This window comes from Rhinolophus ferrumequinum (assembly GCF_004115265.2).
Source record: "Rhinolophus ferrumequinum isolate MPI-CBG mRhiFer1 chromosome 15 unlocalized genomic scaffold, mRhiFer1_v1.p scaffold_54_arrow_ctg1_1, whole genome shotgun sequence".
Lineage (NCBI taxonomy): Eukaryota > Metazoa > Chordata > Mammalia > Chiroptera > Rhinolophidae > Rhinolophus > Rhinolophus ferrumequinum.
Genome location: NW_022680357.1, coordinates 6107157 through 6123980, shown reverse-complemented (window position 1 = coordinate 6123980; position 16824 = coordinate 6107157). Strand labels below are relative to the sequence as shown.

Here is a 16824-nt window from a genome sequence, read left to right as displayed (position 1 = left end):
TCTCTCTGTGTGTCTCTTCTCCAGTCAGATGACCCTCTAATCACCTCATCTTAACTAATCACATCTGCAAAGATCGTGTTGCTGAAAACGGCGAGGACCGAGAAACTCAAGCAGCACGCAGAGATCCGGGAGAACACAGCTTTATTTCGCCGGCGGGCTCAGCGGGATAGTTCCCAAAGACTGAGCACTCGCCGGGGTCAGGCGTTTGGTTACATAGCATTGGACTTTCGGGTTTGGGAGGGTTTGTGCCATTGTTATTGCGGCGCTAGCTGGCGGGGGTACCGGGAAAGTCTCTAACTGCTGTGATTGCCAGATACTGCTCTAACAATCATACTTCCAAAGGTCACATTCTGAGGTTCTGGAAAGGATGTGCATTTGGGGGGACACTATCCAACCTAGAAAGTATACTGACCGACTGGCTCTTAGGGGCAATGCCTCAAAGGGAGACTCGAGTTCAAGCACTCGTCATACTGACTGTGGACAGGAAGGTTCTGCCTTGGTCCCAAGTACCCATGGCACCAAAGGTCAACCAGACTCGTGCTGGCACTGGCACCAACAGGCTGCCTAACCCTGGACACTGGACCAGAGGCCTGAGAGGAAGTATCCTCTCAAAGGAAGGCTGAAGCACATGCTACAAAATAACAGGCCAGTTTTACGGTCTTCCAACGTGTGCAGGTACCCAGGGCCTGTGCACAGAGGGGTCCCACGCTTGCTTTCACACTCTGCTCTCCCCATCTTTCAATTCTTCATATTTTAACAAGGATCCCTGCAAATTATGTAGCTGACCTGCCTGTCCACTTCCAAAATGCCAAGCTCATTAAAGACAAAGAAAGGCTGAGCAACTCTTCCAGATTCAGGGAGACCCAAGAGACGTGACAACTAAATGAAACTCCTGGATTGGCTCCTGAGTGTGGGGGCAATAGCTACAAAGGACTGTTAAAACCCAAAAGTCAACTGCCTAAATTTGAGGGTCTAATTGGCTTTATTCAATGAGTCACGAATTGGGCAGCATCCCATCTAGCAAGGTTGAAAGGAGCTTGAGGAGCTGTGTAAAGTGGGAAGCTTTCATAGGGAGAAAGAGGAAAAGAGTGGGTCATTTAGGCTCCTCAAGAAACGAAGGGGGGTCTGTCAGGCACATGTCTATGTAAGACCGTGCAAACCTGGAGAGGATGTTTATAGTAACTTATTTGAGCCAACATGTATTTGAGGATATGCCTGGAAGCAAGATCCCAACAGACTGAGAAAAATGCTTCAGAGAATATCAGTTTGCAGTTTCTTTTATGCATTTGAGATTAAGAAGAGAACATAAGGAAGATTACATAAAAATGGAAGAAAGCAAGGGGGAATTGTACTCCAGAATAGTTAAGATTCTGTAACAATGGATGGGGCTTGCTTAAGGCAAAGATAAGCCTTTTTCCTAAAGAAGTTCTATGCCTGGGGCATGACTGCTCACCCGCCCTGTTAGGAATCGGATCGCCCTGTGAGGTTACTTTCTGTAGGACCCGTTTTTGTCCACCCACAATTACCTCTGTAGTGCTAACCAGGAAATTCCAGACTGACTAGTTAAGATTACCTTCCTGGGAGGGGCTGAAGCTGCAACTAGGTTAGATATTACACCTCCACTTGGTGATGTAGGGCTTAGCACAAGTGACCCATTTGGGGCCTGTTGTCTCTTTTTTAATAAGGGATAACCGGCAAAATTCGAATGTGAACTGTAGATTAACAGGACACTACCAATATGAAATGTCCTGATTTTACTTGGCTGTGGTTACGTAAGAAAATGTCCTTGTTGGTAAATACATAGTGAAGTACTGAGGTGAAGGCTCATAACGTCTGCAACTTGGCAGCAAATAGTTCAGGAAAAATGAAATTGTATATAAATAAAGTACAAACAATGGAGGAAATGGGGCAAACGTTAGCAACTGGTAAAGAGAAGTAAAAGGTACACAGGAGTTCTGTATACTACACTTGCAACTTCTGTAGGTTTGAAATTACATCAGCACAAAAAGTTCCCGCCACCACCCCAGCACCTCGCCCCCCTCTCAAAAAAGCCCAGTAACTTACAGGGCCAGATCCGGCCCTATCAGGTTTCCGAAGGAAGGTAAGCAATTCTGTCAGAACTGAAAGCTGCCACCAGAGGTCTTGAGTCACGTGGCTGTGGCCCACGTGACCGGAGGCCCACTCCAACATGGCGGCCTCCATAGGTCGCTGGCTTCTGTTTTTCCTTGTGTTGCTCAGCTTCTTCTGGGAGGCGTCCGGCAGCTTCGGTTGGGGGTGAGTACAACTCCCGGGGTGTGAGCTTGGTTTGGGGGGGGTCCCTCCGCCCGGGACACAGCCCTCGGAGCTGACGGCCGCCCCCACCCCGCAGGGCCTCCCTAGACGACGACCTGCTGCTGCCCTACTCCCGCCTGCGCGCGCGCCCCGCCCGGGACTGCGCACGGGTGCGCGTCGGCAGGCGCGAGCACGAGAGCTGGCCGCCTTCCCCCGCCACCCCCGGCGCTAGCGGCCCGGCGGTGCGCACCTTCGTCTCGCACTTCGCGGGCCGCGCGGTGGCGGGCCACCTGACACGCGCCGCCGAGCCCCTGCGCACCTTCTCCGTGTTGGAGCCCGGCGGGCCGGGTGGCTGCGCATCGAGGCGCCGCGCCACGGTGGAGGAGACGGCGCGGCCGGCCGGTTGCAGCGTCGCCCAGAACGGCGGCTTCTTCCGCATGGCCACCGGCGAGTGCCTGGGGAACGTGGTGAGCGACCGGCGGCGGGTGAGCAGCGCCGGGGGGCTGCAGAACGCGCAGTTCGGGATCCGCCGCGACGGGACCCTGGTCACCGGGTGAGGAAGCAGGGAGTCCCGTGACTGTCGAGGGCAGCGGGCCTGAGCTTTGGGTCGTAGCCGTGCGGCTGTGTTCGAGTCACCTAACCAAGCTGAGCCTCCGCTTCCTCTGCAGAATGAGGATAGTATAGGTTGGTACAAAAGTAATTGCGGTTTTTGCAATTTTTTTTTTTGGCCTTTTAAACCGCAATTACTTTTGCACCAACCTAATAACACCCAGCTTATTGATCATTCACTATCATTGAGCGCATACTTTGTGTCAGGCAGTGTGCCGCTCACGGGGGGTGTATATAGCAGTGAAGAAGCGCACACGGCCTTTACTTTCCCGGACCTTTCCCATTACTAGGAAAACTAACAAAAACCAGGGAGATAATTAAGATAAATTCAGATTGTGTATGTGCAGCGAATCAATGAACAGGGTGAACCGATTGTAGAGTTCATCTTAGGGAGGGTGATCAGGAAAGGTTTGTTTGAGAAGGTGGTGACCTTTGAGTTGAGACCTGAAGTTTAATCACAAGTCAGCCATGGTCAGAACTGAAGGAAGAGCATTGCAGTCAGAAGGAACAGCGCGTGCTAAGGCTCAGAGGTGCATAGGGGCTTGGTGTGTGAGAGGGACTGCAGGAAGGAGTTGAGTATCAGAAGATGAGAGGACTGGCTTTGGTTATTTAAAAGCTTGCACTAACATTAGTGGGAAGCGCCGTACGTAGGAGAAGTAAGGAGGCCAGTTAAGAGCTGTTAAGAACATCAGGTGGTAGTTTGGTCAGGATGACGACCTGGGAAATTGAGGGCCAGAGATGAACTGGAGATCTGTTGGGGGTGGTTGTTTCTATTAAATGAAGTGTAGTCTGGACCTTATAGACTGTTTATAAGGCTGCTCTCAGGATCAGGACCAGGCAGGTTCCTCGGGCAGGAGGAAGAATCAAGTAACCAGGCTGTTGGGGGTGGGGTGGGGAAGGAACCCCACTACCGGCAGCTGCCCCCGCAGATAAGTGAACCTCACACCTTCCCTGTGTCCAGGTACCTGTCTGAAGAGGAGGTGCTGGACACTGAGAATCCATTTGTGCAGCTGCTGAGCGGGGTCGTGTGGCTTATTCGCAATGGAAGTGTCTACATCAACGAGAGCCAGGCAGCCGAGTGTGATGAGACACAGGAGACAGGTGGGGTGGGGTGGCAGCAGCCCTTCTGAGAACCAGGACCGGTGGGATCATGTGGGAAGTCTTTCAACAAGGACACTGTAGGTCCTGGGATCAGGGATTAAGACAGATCAAGTGCCTGCTCGATATATAAGAGAGAATAGGTATATAATGTGCTAAAAAATAGAGGTAAGTGCTAAGAAAGAAAAATAAAGTTGAGGGACAGGGTAGGTGGAGGAAAGAAGCTACGGCAAAGGAATCGAGAAACGCTGCTAAAATGTTCATGGATCAGCAGCATCAGTGTGACCCAGTAGCTTGATATAAATGCAGAACTTGAGGCTCACCTCAAACCTGCAAGATCAGAATCTGTGGGGGTGAGGCCCACGCTTGTGTGTTTTAATGAGCCCCCTGGGTGATTTTGAGGGACACTCAAGTGTGAGAACCACTGGGATGTGGAATACGGGGGCGGGGAAGGGACACCATGGCCGTCATGCTCATGGAAACAGGCTGTTTTAGAATGAGCAGTCAGGGATGGTCTCACGGAGGAAGTGACTTAGATGGGAAGGAGCAAGCCACAGGAAGAGCTGGAGTAAGCGCAGTCCACCCAGAGGAAACAGGAAGTGGCTGCAGGGTGGTGAGAGGGAACCCAGGAGACGAGGCAGGAGGAGCAGGCCAGGATTGTCACGCCGGGCCTCGGGAAGGTGTGCATTGTGTTCTAAGAACAGTGGAAGTCCTAAGAGGCTTTTCACCTGGAGGCTGACATTACTGGATTTAACACTTAAGAAGAACCCTTTGGCTGTTACGTGGAGACTGACTGGGGTGGGGCAGTGGGGACGCAGGGAAACTCTGGGTCCTCTGGACTGGGAGGTGGTGTTGGACTGGCAGGAAGTGGTAGGCAGAGCCCAGAAGGCCTCCCGAAGGGCCAGTGATCAACCAGGCTGCTTCTCCTTCAGGTTCCTTCAGCAAATTTGTGAACGTGATATCGGCCAGGACGGCTGTAGGCCATGACCGGAAGGGGCAGCTGGTGCTCTTCCATGCAGACGGGCAGACGGAGCAGCGGGGGTGAGTGCTGGAAACCAGGGCCTCGGCCTGGCCTGAGTCCTGCTTTGAAGAACTGGAACCCACCGATGGCTGCCCTTCTGACTCTCAACTGTCCCCTGAGGATGTTCACACCCATCTGTTCCCTGCCTTCCCACAGGAAGAGGGTCCCTAGATCTGTCCCACTTCCAAGAACTCACCATCCTCCACATCCAACCTCTCAGCCTCCCCAACTTAGGTCTCGTCCCTCCTGAGCCGCAGTTGGGGCAAAAGGACATGATCACAAAGTTCGCAGAGAGACAATCTCAGTTCCAGCCCCAGCTCCGCTAGCTGCTAGCTCTGTGGCCATAGAAAAGTCACTCAACCTTTCTGAGCCACAGTTGCCTCATACATAAGGAGAGTGTATTAACTTGCTACTGCTGCGTAACAAATTAGCATCCATTTGTTAGGTCAGTTCTGTAGGTCAGGAGTTTGGAGGGCTCACTGGGCTCTGTGTTCAGGGCATCCCGTGGACAAATTCAAGCTGTTGTCCAGGCAGGGTGCTTATCTGGAGCTTCTGGGAAAGAACCCTCTTCCCAGCTCATTCAGGTTGCTAGCAGAACACAGATCCTTGCGGTTGTAGGACTGAGGTCCGTGTGTCCTTGTTGGTTGCCAGCTGGGCTCTCGGCTCCTAAGTGGCCCACATTCCTCATGTGTGGACCTTCCCCATCTTCATGCCAGCAGAGGTGTGTCAAATCCCTCCGATCGCCTTGTATTCCTAATCTCTCTCACTTCTCTTTCCGCCACCAGCCAGAGAAAGTTCTGTGCTTTTAAGGGTTCTTGTGATTGATACCCGGCTAGTCCAAGACAGTGTCCCCATTTATGGACACAGCTGTGCGATGTAATGTAACGGAATCATGGGAGTGACCTCATTCTATTCACAGCTTCTAGGGATTAGGACAGGACATCTTTGGGGGGCCGTTTAGAAATTGGCCTGCCACCGTGGGCATGATACCATCCACCCTGGAAAGTAAGAAGAACTCAACCGGAGCAGTGGTAGGCACGGTCAGCAGCCCTGCTCTTTTGCTGCAGCATCAACCTGTGGGAGATGGCAGAGTTCCTGCTGAAACAGGACGTGGTGAACGCCATCAACCTGGACGGAGGGGGCTCCGCCACCTTTGTGCTCAATGGGACCTTGGCCAGTTACCCATCAGATCACTGGTAAGCACACCAGAGCCCCCGTCCTGAGGTCCAAGTCCAGGCATGTCCCCGATGGTCTCATTCAACAAGCGTTGAGCACTTACTATGTGCCAGGCCCTGGGGATTCAGCAGTGGGCAGGAAGAGCTGAGATCCATGCCTCGCAGCAGGAAGCATCCAAGGTGTATCGGTACTACTTACGCTGGTGAAAGGGAGTTGATGGGTCAGGGAAAACCTCTGAGGTGAATGAAGCATGAGTTGAGATCTGAAGGAAGAGAAAGTGGCTCGGCAGGGAGGTGGGAGAGCCTTCTGGGCAGAAAGAACGATGTGCAAAGGCCCTGGGTAGGAGGGATTGTGGGGTTGGGAAGAACGTGTAAAAGTCTGGAGATGGGACAGTGGACAGAGAGGCGGCCCATGGGCTGCAGTAGTGGGGCTGGAGGGGCTGGCTGAGGGTGGCCAGCACCTCATCCTCTCTTCAAACACTGTCCCCTTGCAGCCAGGACAACATGTGGCGCTGTCCCCGAAGTGTGTCCACTGTGGTGTGTGTGCATGAGCCCCGCTGCCAGCCTCCTGACTGCAGCGGCCATGGGACCTGTGTGGAGGGGCGCTGCCAGTGCACGGGGCACTTCTGGCGGGGCGCTGCCTGCGACAAGCTGGACTGTGGCCCCTCCAACTGCAGCCTGCATGGGCTCTGCACAGAGAGTGAGTGAGGGCCCTGGGGGGTCAGCTCAGACCTGGGCTCACAGCTCTCCCTGCCCAGCCCTGCCTGGCCCCTCCCCTGACCTTCTCGGTCTTGTCTTGGCAGCCGGCTGCCGCTGCGAAGCTGGATGGACAGGGTCCAACTGCAGTGAAGGTAAAAGCCACCAGACCAGTCCCTCCCCAGCCCCTGGGTACACGGGGAGAGGGTGAGTGTGGCAGCTGCCTTCATCCTCGCCTCCTGGTCTGCACGTTGCTTGCCTCTCGTCTCTCGCTCTCATCACACGTGTAAATCACTGCATTAGCGTCCTGGGGCTGCTGCAACAAATTCCACAAACTCAGTGGCTTAAAGCAACGTCTTCTCTCACTGTTCTGGAAGCCAGAACTCCAAAGTCCAGTTGTTGGCAGAGTCATGCTCCCTCTGAAAGGTCTAGGGGAGGCTCCTTCCTGCATCTTCCAGCTCCTGGTGGCTCCCTGCATTCCTTGGCTTGTGGCCACATCACTCCAATCTCTGCCTCCATCTTTACATATCCTCCCTGTGTGTTTGGTCTCCCTCTCTGTTCTCTTTGAAGAACGCCTGGTCACTGGACTTAAGGCCCATCCTAAATCCAAGGTGATCTCATCTTGAGATCCTAACTTAATTGCATCAAGGTTTCATTCACAGATTCTAGGCATTGGGACGTATCTTTCGGGGGGACACAGTTCAACCCACTACAGCCATCCACAGCTTAAACTCTTGAGTGGCTTTCGCATTTAGTGAAAAACCTGAGCTCCTCCCCAGTGTGACCTGCAGGCCCCGTGTCTCTGGCCCTGCTCTGCTCCTCTCTGCAGCCTCTGCCTAATGTCAGGGCCTCAGAGACCTCCATGCCGCCACCCCCCTCAGTGGTTTGCTGCTGCCACGAGGTTCCTGCGTGCTTGTCCCCACTTGTACTTTGACACTTGCTTTCCGGCCTGCTGGTCGCCTGCCCTCCTAGACTGGAAGCTTCATGAGGGCACAGCCTCAGGGCCTGGCACATTCTCAGTAACAATCTGTTGGGAGGATATGTGAGCCTAAAGGCTACTCAAGGTGACCAAGGTCCATTTGTAGCCCTGCTGGCCCCAGCCTGGGAGGGCCAGGGCCAGATTTTGCAAAGACCTCCCTTCCCCCATCCCAGCTTGCACCAATGGCTCCTTTGGGGAGAACTGTGCCAAGAAGTGCCAGTGTCAGAACGGAGCTGCCTGTGACCCGGCTCAGGGGACCTGCACCTGTCCCCCTGGCTTTACTGGAGACACCTGTGTGCAGGGTAAGCTGGACGGGTCCCTGGGTGCGCCACCCAGGGCACCCCCAGGGTCTGGACTGGGGGAACACGAGGGGGTTGCTTTTCCTTCAGCTGGGCTCTGCACATAGCTGGGGCCTATCCTGTCAGTGCAGAGAAGCCCTGCCACCGAGGGCCTCCACCTCTGTCTTCCTGCCTGCTTTCTACAGAGTGTCCCCTCGGCTGGCATGGGCCAGGCTGCCAGAGGCCTTGCGAATGTGAGCACCAGTGTCCCTGTGACCCACAGACTGGCAGCTGCAACCTCACCCAGGCGCCCACCCTGAACACCATCCTCTCCCAAGGTATAGCCCCTCCCACGCTCCCTGGGGCAGGAGAGGGCATATCTGTGCCCTCCCGGCCCTCAGCCTCGCCCTGGTGTCTTGCAGTGAAGCAGTGTCTCCAGCCACCCGAGGTCACCCTGCGGACAGGAGAATTCTCCCTTCTCACCGGGTAGGTGCTTTGGTGGGACCTGGGGCAGGGGTGGGAGGACTCCCCCTTTGAAGCGTGGCCTCTGCTCAGGGACTGGGCAAGGCTAGCAGGTGGCAGCGGGGCACCCAGGTGACATCTCAGACGTCAGCACAAGGAGAGTCGCAGCTGCTGCTCTCAGGGAGGTGGTAAGAAGGAGCCAGGTCACCACCCCAGTAGGAGTCCAGAAGGCTGTGTGTGGGCTTGACACTCATGACCTGCTTTCTTCTCTCCCGGTGCAGAGGTGGCAGGTCCTGAGGAACTCACGTCATTTCCCAGGCACCTCTGCGTTCAGGCCTTATGTTGAGGCTTCATTTTCTAACACAGTGGGTCTCAAACCTGACGTTCGGGAGGAGGGTGTATTGAAAGAGAGGGCTGGGCCCCACCCCAGGAGTTTCTGCCTCTGTAGGTCTGGGGTGGAGCCGAGACTCTGCATTCCAGGTGGTGCAGACACTGATGGTCGGGGACCCGGCTTTGAGAGCCTTGCTTCTTGTGGTTCTCACCTCCCATAGCCCAGCCCTGGGTGCCTGGCCCGGCCTGGCCTGCCCTACCCCAGCTCAGCCCCTCTGCAGGAGGCAACCAGGTGTGGGTGTAAATGAAGAGCCCCCTAGCCCTGTCCTAGAGGCAGCACTTGGGAGCTCAGTAATGCAGGTGCCAGGTCTTTCATGGAGGTCCTGACACGGTGAGACCTAGAGAAAACTGGAAATGTGCTTTGAAAATGTGCAGAGCAGAGATAGCAGATCCAGGAGCTCCACACCCCTGGCATTGAGGTCAGGCTCCTCAGGTGTGCGACTTGGAGCCCCCCACCCACACCATACAGACGTTGGCACCCACCAGCAAGGAAGGGGGAGCCATGGGAGGCTGATGGGCATAGCTGCAGGTCCCGGCCCCAGCAATGTGCCCTTGTTCACTTTTGCATTGAGGGCTTCGGCCAGATTCACAGGAATGAACAAAGGTCATTGAAAGACCCCACCCTGTCCCCGCCACTCCCTGCCTTGGAGGAGGGGTGCCGGTTCTCCCTGCTCTATCTGCTTCGAGGACCCTGGAGCAGAACCCATCCTCTGTTGTCAACGCCCAGTGGAGTATGGGATGCAGACTGACGCCTCCCAGGGCTGGGTTGGGTCATTTGAGTTGGTCTGCACAGTTTAACATTTTTACAGATTTATTAGCAACATCGGAAAATCAATAATATTCACGTAAAACCCCCCATTTTTTATGGTTTCTCTTGACGTGTCAGGAGATGTGGCAGCACCAGCTGCATCCCACATAGCCCCTGTCCCTGCTGCTCCCCAAACGTGTCTGTAGCGTGCCCCGACCCCACCAGGCCTGTTTGCTCCTTGACATCCTGTGTGCCCCTGTCCTGGGTGGAGGGGAGAATGTCCCTCCAACACCTCCGCAGCCCTGAATGAGCCCAACAACCCCGTTGGGGGTTTCTCTCCTGCCCACAGGACCTCCTGGCTGGCCCTCACCCTGGCCCTGGTTTTCCTTCTGCTGCTAAGCATGGTGGCGAACGTGTTTTTGTTCCTGGGCTCCAGAGCAGAGTGGAGCCGGCACCTGGATGGGGCTTACGTCTACCACCCGCTGCAGGAGATGAATGGGGAGCTGCTGGCCCCTGAGAAGGAGCAGCCGGGCGACACCCGCAACCCCTTCAAGGACTGAAGCCTCCAGCTGCCCGCTGTGGCCTGTTCAGGAGGCTTGTTTCGACATGGTCTGTCTTCTGCAGAGGAAAGTCCGAGGCCACTGCCCATCCGAGTGGTCTCGGCCCCGGTGCCAAGCCTAGCTTCTGATAGCAGCTGTGCCTCAGCCCCCATGGCCTTCGGCCCTCACCTGGCTGCCTGCCGTGGCACATGCACCTGAGCAATACAGTGCTCCCTGGAGAGAGACTGGCTCCTTCCACGCCTGCCTGTGTCTGCTGCCCACAAGGCCTGGCCCCCAAGGGGCCTGCACCCCTGCCAAAGAGCCTCCAGCCTCCTGGGGCAGGGGCTGCTAGCGAGTGGAACTCACTGTGACCGCATTTGGGCCAAGTGGCACGGTCCGGTCGCCCCTTTGGACAGGGGTGGATGGAAGAGACGATGCCACCTCACGGACCCTTTTCTACAGACCTCGTCACTGCCTTTGCCAACTAGAATTCTATTTCCTGTTGCAGGAAGCTCCTTAGAAGGGATGGGAGATGGAATCATGTTTACAGGCTGTCTATTTTGTCGTCCTGCCGCTGAGAGGGTTTTTTTACCACTTGAATAAATTGATATAATTAAAGGAGCCCCCAGGTGGTGTCTGAATTCTGAATCGTGGACTTCAGGGCGCTGCTGGGTCTTACCATAAGGTGGGGTCGGTTAACGTGAGTCGAGTCTTGAACAGGCCAGGCCGCCCAGGGCACCTCCAGCTCCCTGATGTTATTTTTAATCCGGGGCTTCTCACTTTAATGTGTACACCAGTCACCTGGAGATCTTATTAAAATACAGATTCTGGCCCGGGGCTGAGAGTTGAAGGAGCTCCCAGGTGGGGCAGAGGCGGCAGGTGCCCGCAGCGTGCTTAGAATGGAAAAGGGTGAGTGCACACTGCATTTTAATGGCGTTTAAATTAGTCACCAGTGTTTAAAAGTCAAGAGATTAATTCTAGGTTTCTGGTTTCTCTTTAAAAGAGAGGTAGTGGCCCCAGCTGCCGCCCGCCCTGGGCAACGACTTGCCGAAGCCGAGCATCTGTGACCCCCGTCTGGCCCCCCCGTTCATCACTACCCCAGCGACCCGCTCCCCTCCCGTGACCCGCCAGTCCTGTGAGTATCAGAGTCGGTAACTTGGGGCCACCGAGGGTCTTCAGGAAGAGCCTGGCAGCTGCCCCGTGATAATGTCACACTGTGTGCTTAGCAGTTTGGGGAGGTGAGGTGGGGAGGTGCCACAGCCTTCAACAGGTCCTCAAATAGACCCATGCACGTGAGACTGTTCATGTCCCCCTAAATTCATATGTTGAATCTGTCACCCCCCATGTGGTGGTATTAGGAGGTGGGGCCTTTGGTTTAGTTAAGTTAGGATTAGATGAAGTCATGAGGGTGGTACCCTCGTGATGGGATTAGCACCCTAATAACGAGAAAGACTGGAGAGCACCCTGTCCACGTGCTCACTCAAAGAAGGGGCCATGAGAGCACACGGCGAGATGGCCGCTAGCAGCAGGCCCTCGCCAAGAACTGACTGTGCCAGCACCTTGATCTTGCACTTCCAGCCTCCAGAACTGTGACAACGAAGTGCCAGTTATGTGTAAGCCGCTCAGTTGGAGGTATCTGTCATAGCGGCCCAGGCAGACTAAGTAAGACACGGTGAACTGTAGTAGTTATCTAGTGCCGCCTAACAAACCAGCCCAAAACGTGGTGGCTTAAAACAACAACCAGTTATTGCTTCTCGTGAAAACTCATTTCTCGTGATTCTAGGGTCGGCTGGGTGGTTCTGTTGGTCTGGGCTAGCATCAGTGATGTCAGCGGGCTCACTTGTGTACCTGCCAGCAGCTAACGTGCCAGCTGGGGACTGGTCCGGGACGACCACGCCTGAGGAAGCAGCTGTGTTTCACATGGTGTCTCGTCCTCCAGGAAGCTGGTCAGGCTTGGGATCCAGGGGGAGACAGGGATGCCCCGAGAGAAGCATGCAAGGCCTTTTAAAACCTCGGCTCAGAACTGGCGTAACCTTGTTTCCACCACGTTCTATCAGCTAAAGTCCTCAGCCTGCTGGATTCCAGGAGAAAGGCAGGAGACGGTGTCCGCTCCTTGATGAGAGGAGCTCTTAAGGAGGAGGCTAAGCGAACCCATCACTGCAGTCGAGCTGCTACTGTAAGCGAGTCTAGTTTCACTTTAGAAAGGAGGAATTCGGTTCCGAGAAGTGCAATATCACAGGCCACTTCCCGGCCCACAAGTTCCTGCAAGGACGTGTCTCTGGGTCTGCGTGTCTTGCTGTCTGTCCCCAAAGATGAGGGTAGACAAGTGGGGAGCCATTGTGCCAGCCTGTGATGTTCCCTCCTGGGTGCTACATTTCAGTCCTCCAGCTGCTGCCATAGGCCCAAGTCTGCCAGTGTCCCGGGCACGTCTGCTGTGCCCAGTGAATGAGTGGGCCACAGCCCCCGGCCCGCCAAGCCGCCAAAGGCTCCACCTCCTTACTCAGCCCCTCCCCGGGTTTGTGACCCACGTGGGAGGGAGGGGAGGGGTGGCAGCAGGGCATTCTCAGCGTGTCCAGGAGCTTAAGGGCAGCCACTTGTTCAAGGAACCAGCAAATGCTGCAAGTGTTATTTCCTCCTTCCGGAAATGGAAGCAACCAAGTTCGCATGTTCCTCCAGGGAGCTTGTGTTTCAGTTCCACCTGGAAGGTTCAGTTTGTATTTTGCTCTTCGGGTTACCAAGCGGCCCGGGCTGCCAGTGTTCAAGGGCAGGACGTACTGACAGAGCTTAGACAAGTTCCCAGGCAGCTGACCATCACGTTGGCATATTCCCAAGACAGTTCCTGGGCCTGGCTGCAGGGCAGATGTATTCCCCAGGAATGTTCTATGATTGCAGACTTCCGGACCCCATCCCAGAGCCACTGAATCAGAATCTCAGGGTCCGAGGGATCCAGGAACTAACAGGGAGGCCCCCGACCCAGGGGCTCTGAGACAACAGGCCGTGAAAACCCTTGTCCTGAAAGCCCCGACCTCTGCAGAGGACGTCTCTGAGCTGGAAGGTTGCAGTTCTGTGCACGGGCTTGCTGGATTCCAGGCCTGCCGAGTCGGCAGTGCCTGGAGGGGACCTGTCATGGTATCCAGAGGGGTGCCTGGTTCAGCAACTGGGACACATTCGTCTTCCGTGTGATCCCAAGCATTTTTTTTTTTTTGGTTTGCCATAGGAGTATCTATTATCTTTGCCCAATATCCAGTCCTTTTTAGTAACCACCCGTCTAAAGCTGCTCTTCCCAGCAGCAGAACCTGAGACAAGGAAGGGAGGGCAAGTAGTATATTTGGGAGGTGACCCCAAGAAGCCCTGGATGGGGGACAGAGAAGTGAGGGAAGAAGGGAAGGCGACCTGTACACGGTGCCTTAGTGAGCAGCTCCCCACTGTGGGCAGCCAGGCTTACCTGGCTGAGAACACCTGTGCCACTGGGTGAGGAAGCTGGTGTGTTTATCAGCCTACACCCACTCACCCTGGGTTGAGGGAGGCTCTGGGGCTTAACTCCCTGGCGCTTCCACCCTGCCTTACACAGGCCAGGTGTGCTCCAGGTAGCCATCGAGAGAAAAATCTCAGTTTCTTGCCTCCAGATGCCCTCCGTGGTAATGAGAGTGCCCAGGGAAGGTGGGCAGGGCATCAAGGGCCTCAACCACCAGCCTCCATCGAGTTGCTTTTGGGGCACTGCCTCCCCCATCCTCCATCTTGGCTGGCACTATGCCCTCCCTCCAAGTCCCGGTGGTATCAGCGAATGGTTCAGAGATAGGCGTGTGTCCCAGTTGGCCAGTCGGAGCCCCCCTGGAACTTCTGCTGGAACCAGGAGGAACTTGCCACTGGGATTGTCCAGCTTCCAGCATGAGGGCCACATGGAGGAACAGAGTGAAGCCAACATGGCAGACAACTGAACCAAGAGAGAAAGGCGGTGTCATTTGATCCCCTAGATCCAGTTACCTGAAGCCAGCAGCATTCTTGGAGTTGCCAATTATGTGGGCCAATAAATCCCTGTTTTTGCTTGAGGCAGATCGTGTCGGATTTTGCGGTCTCATGCAGCCCAGAGTCTGACACTCATAATGTGCCATTCCAGGACTCATGTTTTGGACTCAGGCATTTGCTGCACTTAGATGGGACATACAGCAGGAGGCAGAAAATTCCAGATTCCAGTACCTACCTTGGGTGGTGGGACACGTGTGACAAATATACAAGAGCTAAAGTCATCAAACTTCAGGACTGTGGGTCGGAGATCAACGTGAACCAGTTTATGCAGCGCAAGTGTCCCCTCCGCACCTCATGGTCGTGATGGAAGACCCCCGGGCACAGCATGTGGACCGGAAGTCCTGATGGCCTGACTTGGAACCCTGAGAGTTCCGTGTACTGGGCAGTTACCATGGCGACACATCTCAGCTGCTGGGATGCTTCTTTATAAAACTTTCAGAAAAAAGTTCCAGTGTTGGGGTCCATGTGTGGGCTTTCAAGGGCTCTCAGGAGCCCTGAAGGGGAAACAATTCAAGTGCGATACCTACAGCTTTCGCCTCAAAGGAGTCTGTCTCAGAAAAATCTGGGCTTCAGAAAACTCTTCAGTCAGAGGTTTCAAACTGTGCTCTCTGGGGACTCGTGTTCCTTAGAAATGCCTTGCCAGGGTTGGGGACACTGAAGGGGGCAGGGAAAAATGGACTGAGGAGAAAGCCACAGGCACCTCTGAGGTCCCTGAGAGCTACTCAGCACCTTTCCTTCTGGTTCTTTCCCTCTTTCCAGGCCCTGCCCATGCCCCCTGCCAGTGCCCTGAGACCTGCCTCCATGGGGGCCCACAGGTGTCTGCCTTGGACACGGGCCCTGGCCTCAGAGTAAGAAGTGGTCCCACAGGCAGCTTCTGGGCCACAGGGAGCCCTGGTGTGTGCTGTTCTCTCCAGGCCGAAACCCCAGAGGGCTTCTGGGAGGTAGTTCTGCCGAGACAGACGTCAGCAGTGACCTAAGGTGCAGACCTGATCCCAGCTCGCTACCCCAGGGAACTCGTCTTTCTCAACACCTGCTGGCTATTCCTTTGGGAGTCTCCGCCCACAGTTCCAGAGCAACGCATGGAATGGCCTTGGAGGAGTGAGTGCACTGTACCTAGACAGCCAAGGGCGGCTTCCTCTCCTCAGTCAGATGGGTTGGGCAGGGCAGGGTCACAAGCTGGTGCAGACAGGTGGCTTTAACGCTGTCACACAAAGGAACCCCACCTCTTCTGCTCCTCGGGTGACAGCCTTTGGCCTCCTGCTCCAAAACCAGGTAGACTTTTCAGAATCCCACGAAGCGTGTGGCAGCCAGCACCCCTGCTGTGTCCCAAGGGAGTTTTCAGGAAGGGCAGGTGGTTCCCTAAACGAGGCTTCTACCCTCTTGATTTCAGGATGGTGGCTGTCCTCTGACACAACACTGGGACTTGGGGGGAAAACACCGTGGGACAGGACAGAGTCCCACGCAAGATGAACAGCAGGGCCCTCTTCACCTGGATACCTGGCAAGTAGAATTCAGGAAGTCGTCCCCAAGATAATGGGTGGGCAGCACTAAGGGGCCCCAGGGGTCTGGGTCTGATACCACCAAAAAGGTGCACATCCGTCTGTGTACACGCTGTATGCATATGCAGCAGGTTGGATAGTGTCCCCCAAAATCCACGTCCACCCAGAATCTCCTAATTTGGCCTTATTTGGAAGTAGGTCTTTGCAGATGTAATTAGTTAAGGACCTCGAGATGAAATCATCCTGGACTTGGGCTGGGCCCTAACTCCATGAATGGTGTCCTAATAAAAAGGAGACACACGGGAGAGAAGGCTATGGGAAGATGGAGGCAGAGACGGCGGTCATGCAGCCACGAGCCCAGAATGCCAGGAGCCCCTGGAAGCTGGAAGGGGCAGGACGGATCGTCCCCTGATCCTGCCACACCTTGATTTCCGGCTTCTGGCCTCCAGAACTGGCAGAGAATCAATGTCTGTTGTGTTAAGCCACCCAGTTTGTGGTATTTTGTTACGACAGCCCCAGGAAGCTAATACAGTATACCTGTGTTTTATGTATAAAAAAGTGTAATTTTTTTGTGTGTCCCTGTGGGGACAGAGCCAGGAGTGCAGTTTCCAGGCTCTTGGCCTCACATGGAAAGGTGCTGGTTCGGGCAGTAGATGGTCATCAGCTGTGACTAGTTGGCCGTCAGCTGTTACCAGTTAGCTATTAGCCACTGATATAGCTGCCGTGGCTAAGCTAACAAGCGTGGATTGCAGCTAGCAAGTGGGGTCGGTTGGTAAAGAAGCGGAGGACGGGTTGTGGATCGTGTGGCTCCTGCTTCCTGTGTCTCCAACCCAGCCGCCAGTGAGACTATAGTGGTCTGACTCCCCTATCCATGGCTCCGTGGGTGTTCCTTTTTGGCCTCACCATGTCCTGCATTCTTGTGCGGGGAGCGGGAGCTGAGACCCCGCATGACACCCTGCATGACAGCCCCCAAGAACCAATTTGCAATCCCTGAGGCTGATATCAGCCCTGTTAACAAGGCTCTGGAGTCTTA

General features: G+C 55.0%; 1 protein-coding gene across 1 annotated transcript; it reads left to right on the top strand.

Annotated features, from left to right (window-relative positions):
- The first annotated feature begins 2159 nt into the window (after nucleotides 1–2159).
- NAGPA (N-acetylglucosamine-1-phosphodiester alpha-N-acetylglucosaminidase) lies at nucleotides 2160–10904 on the top strand. Its single transcript, XM_033101991.1, has 11 exons — nucleotides 2160–2274; nucleotides 2369–2824; nucleotides 3842–3981; nucleotides 4911–5019; nucleotides 6067–6195; nucleotides 6669–6874; nucleotides 6978–7025; nucleotides 8023–8151; nucleotides 8334–8465; nucleotides 8550–8613; nucleotides 10077–10904. Exons 1-11 carry the CDS (start codon nucleotides 2189–2191, stop codon nucleotides 10285–10287), a joined length of 1710 nt encoding a protein of 569 aa, XP_032957882.1. The 5' UTR covers nucleotides 2160–2188; the 3' UTR covers nucleotides 10288–10904.
- Nucleotides 10905–16824: the final 5920 nt, after the last annotated feature.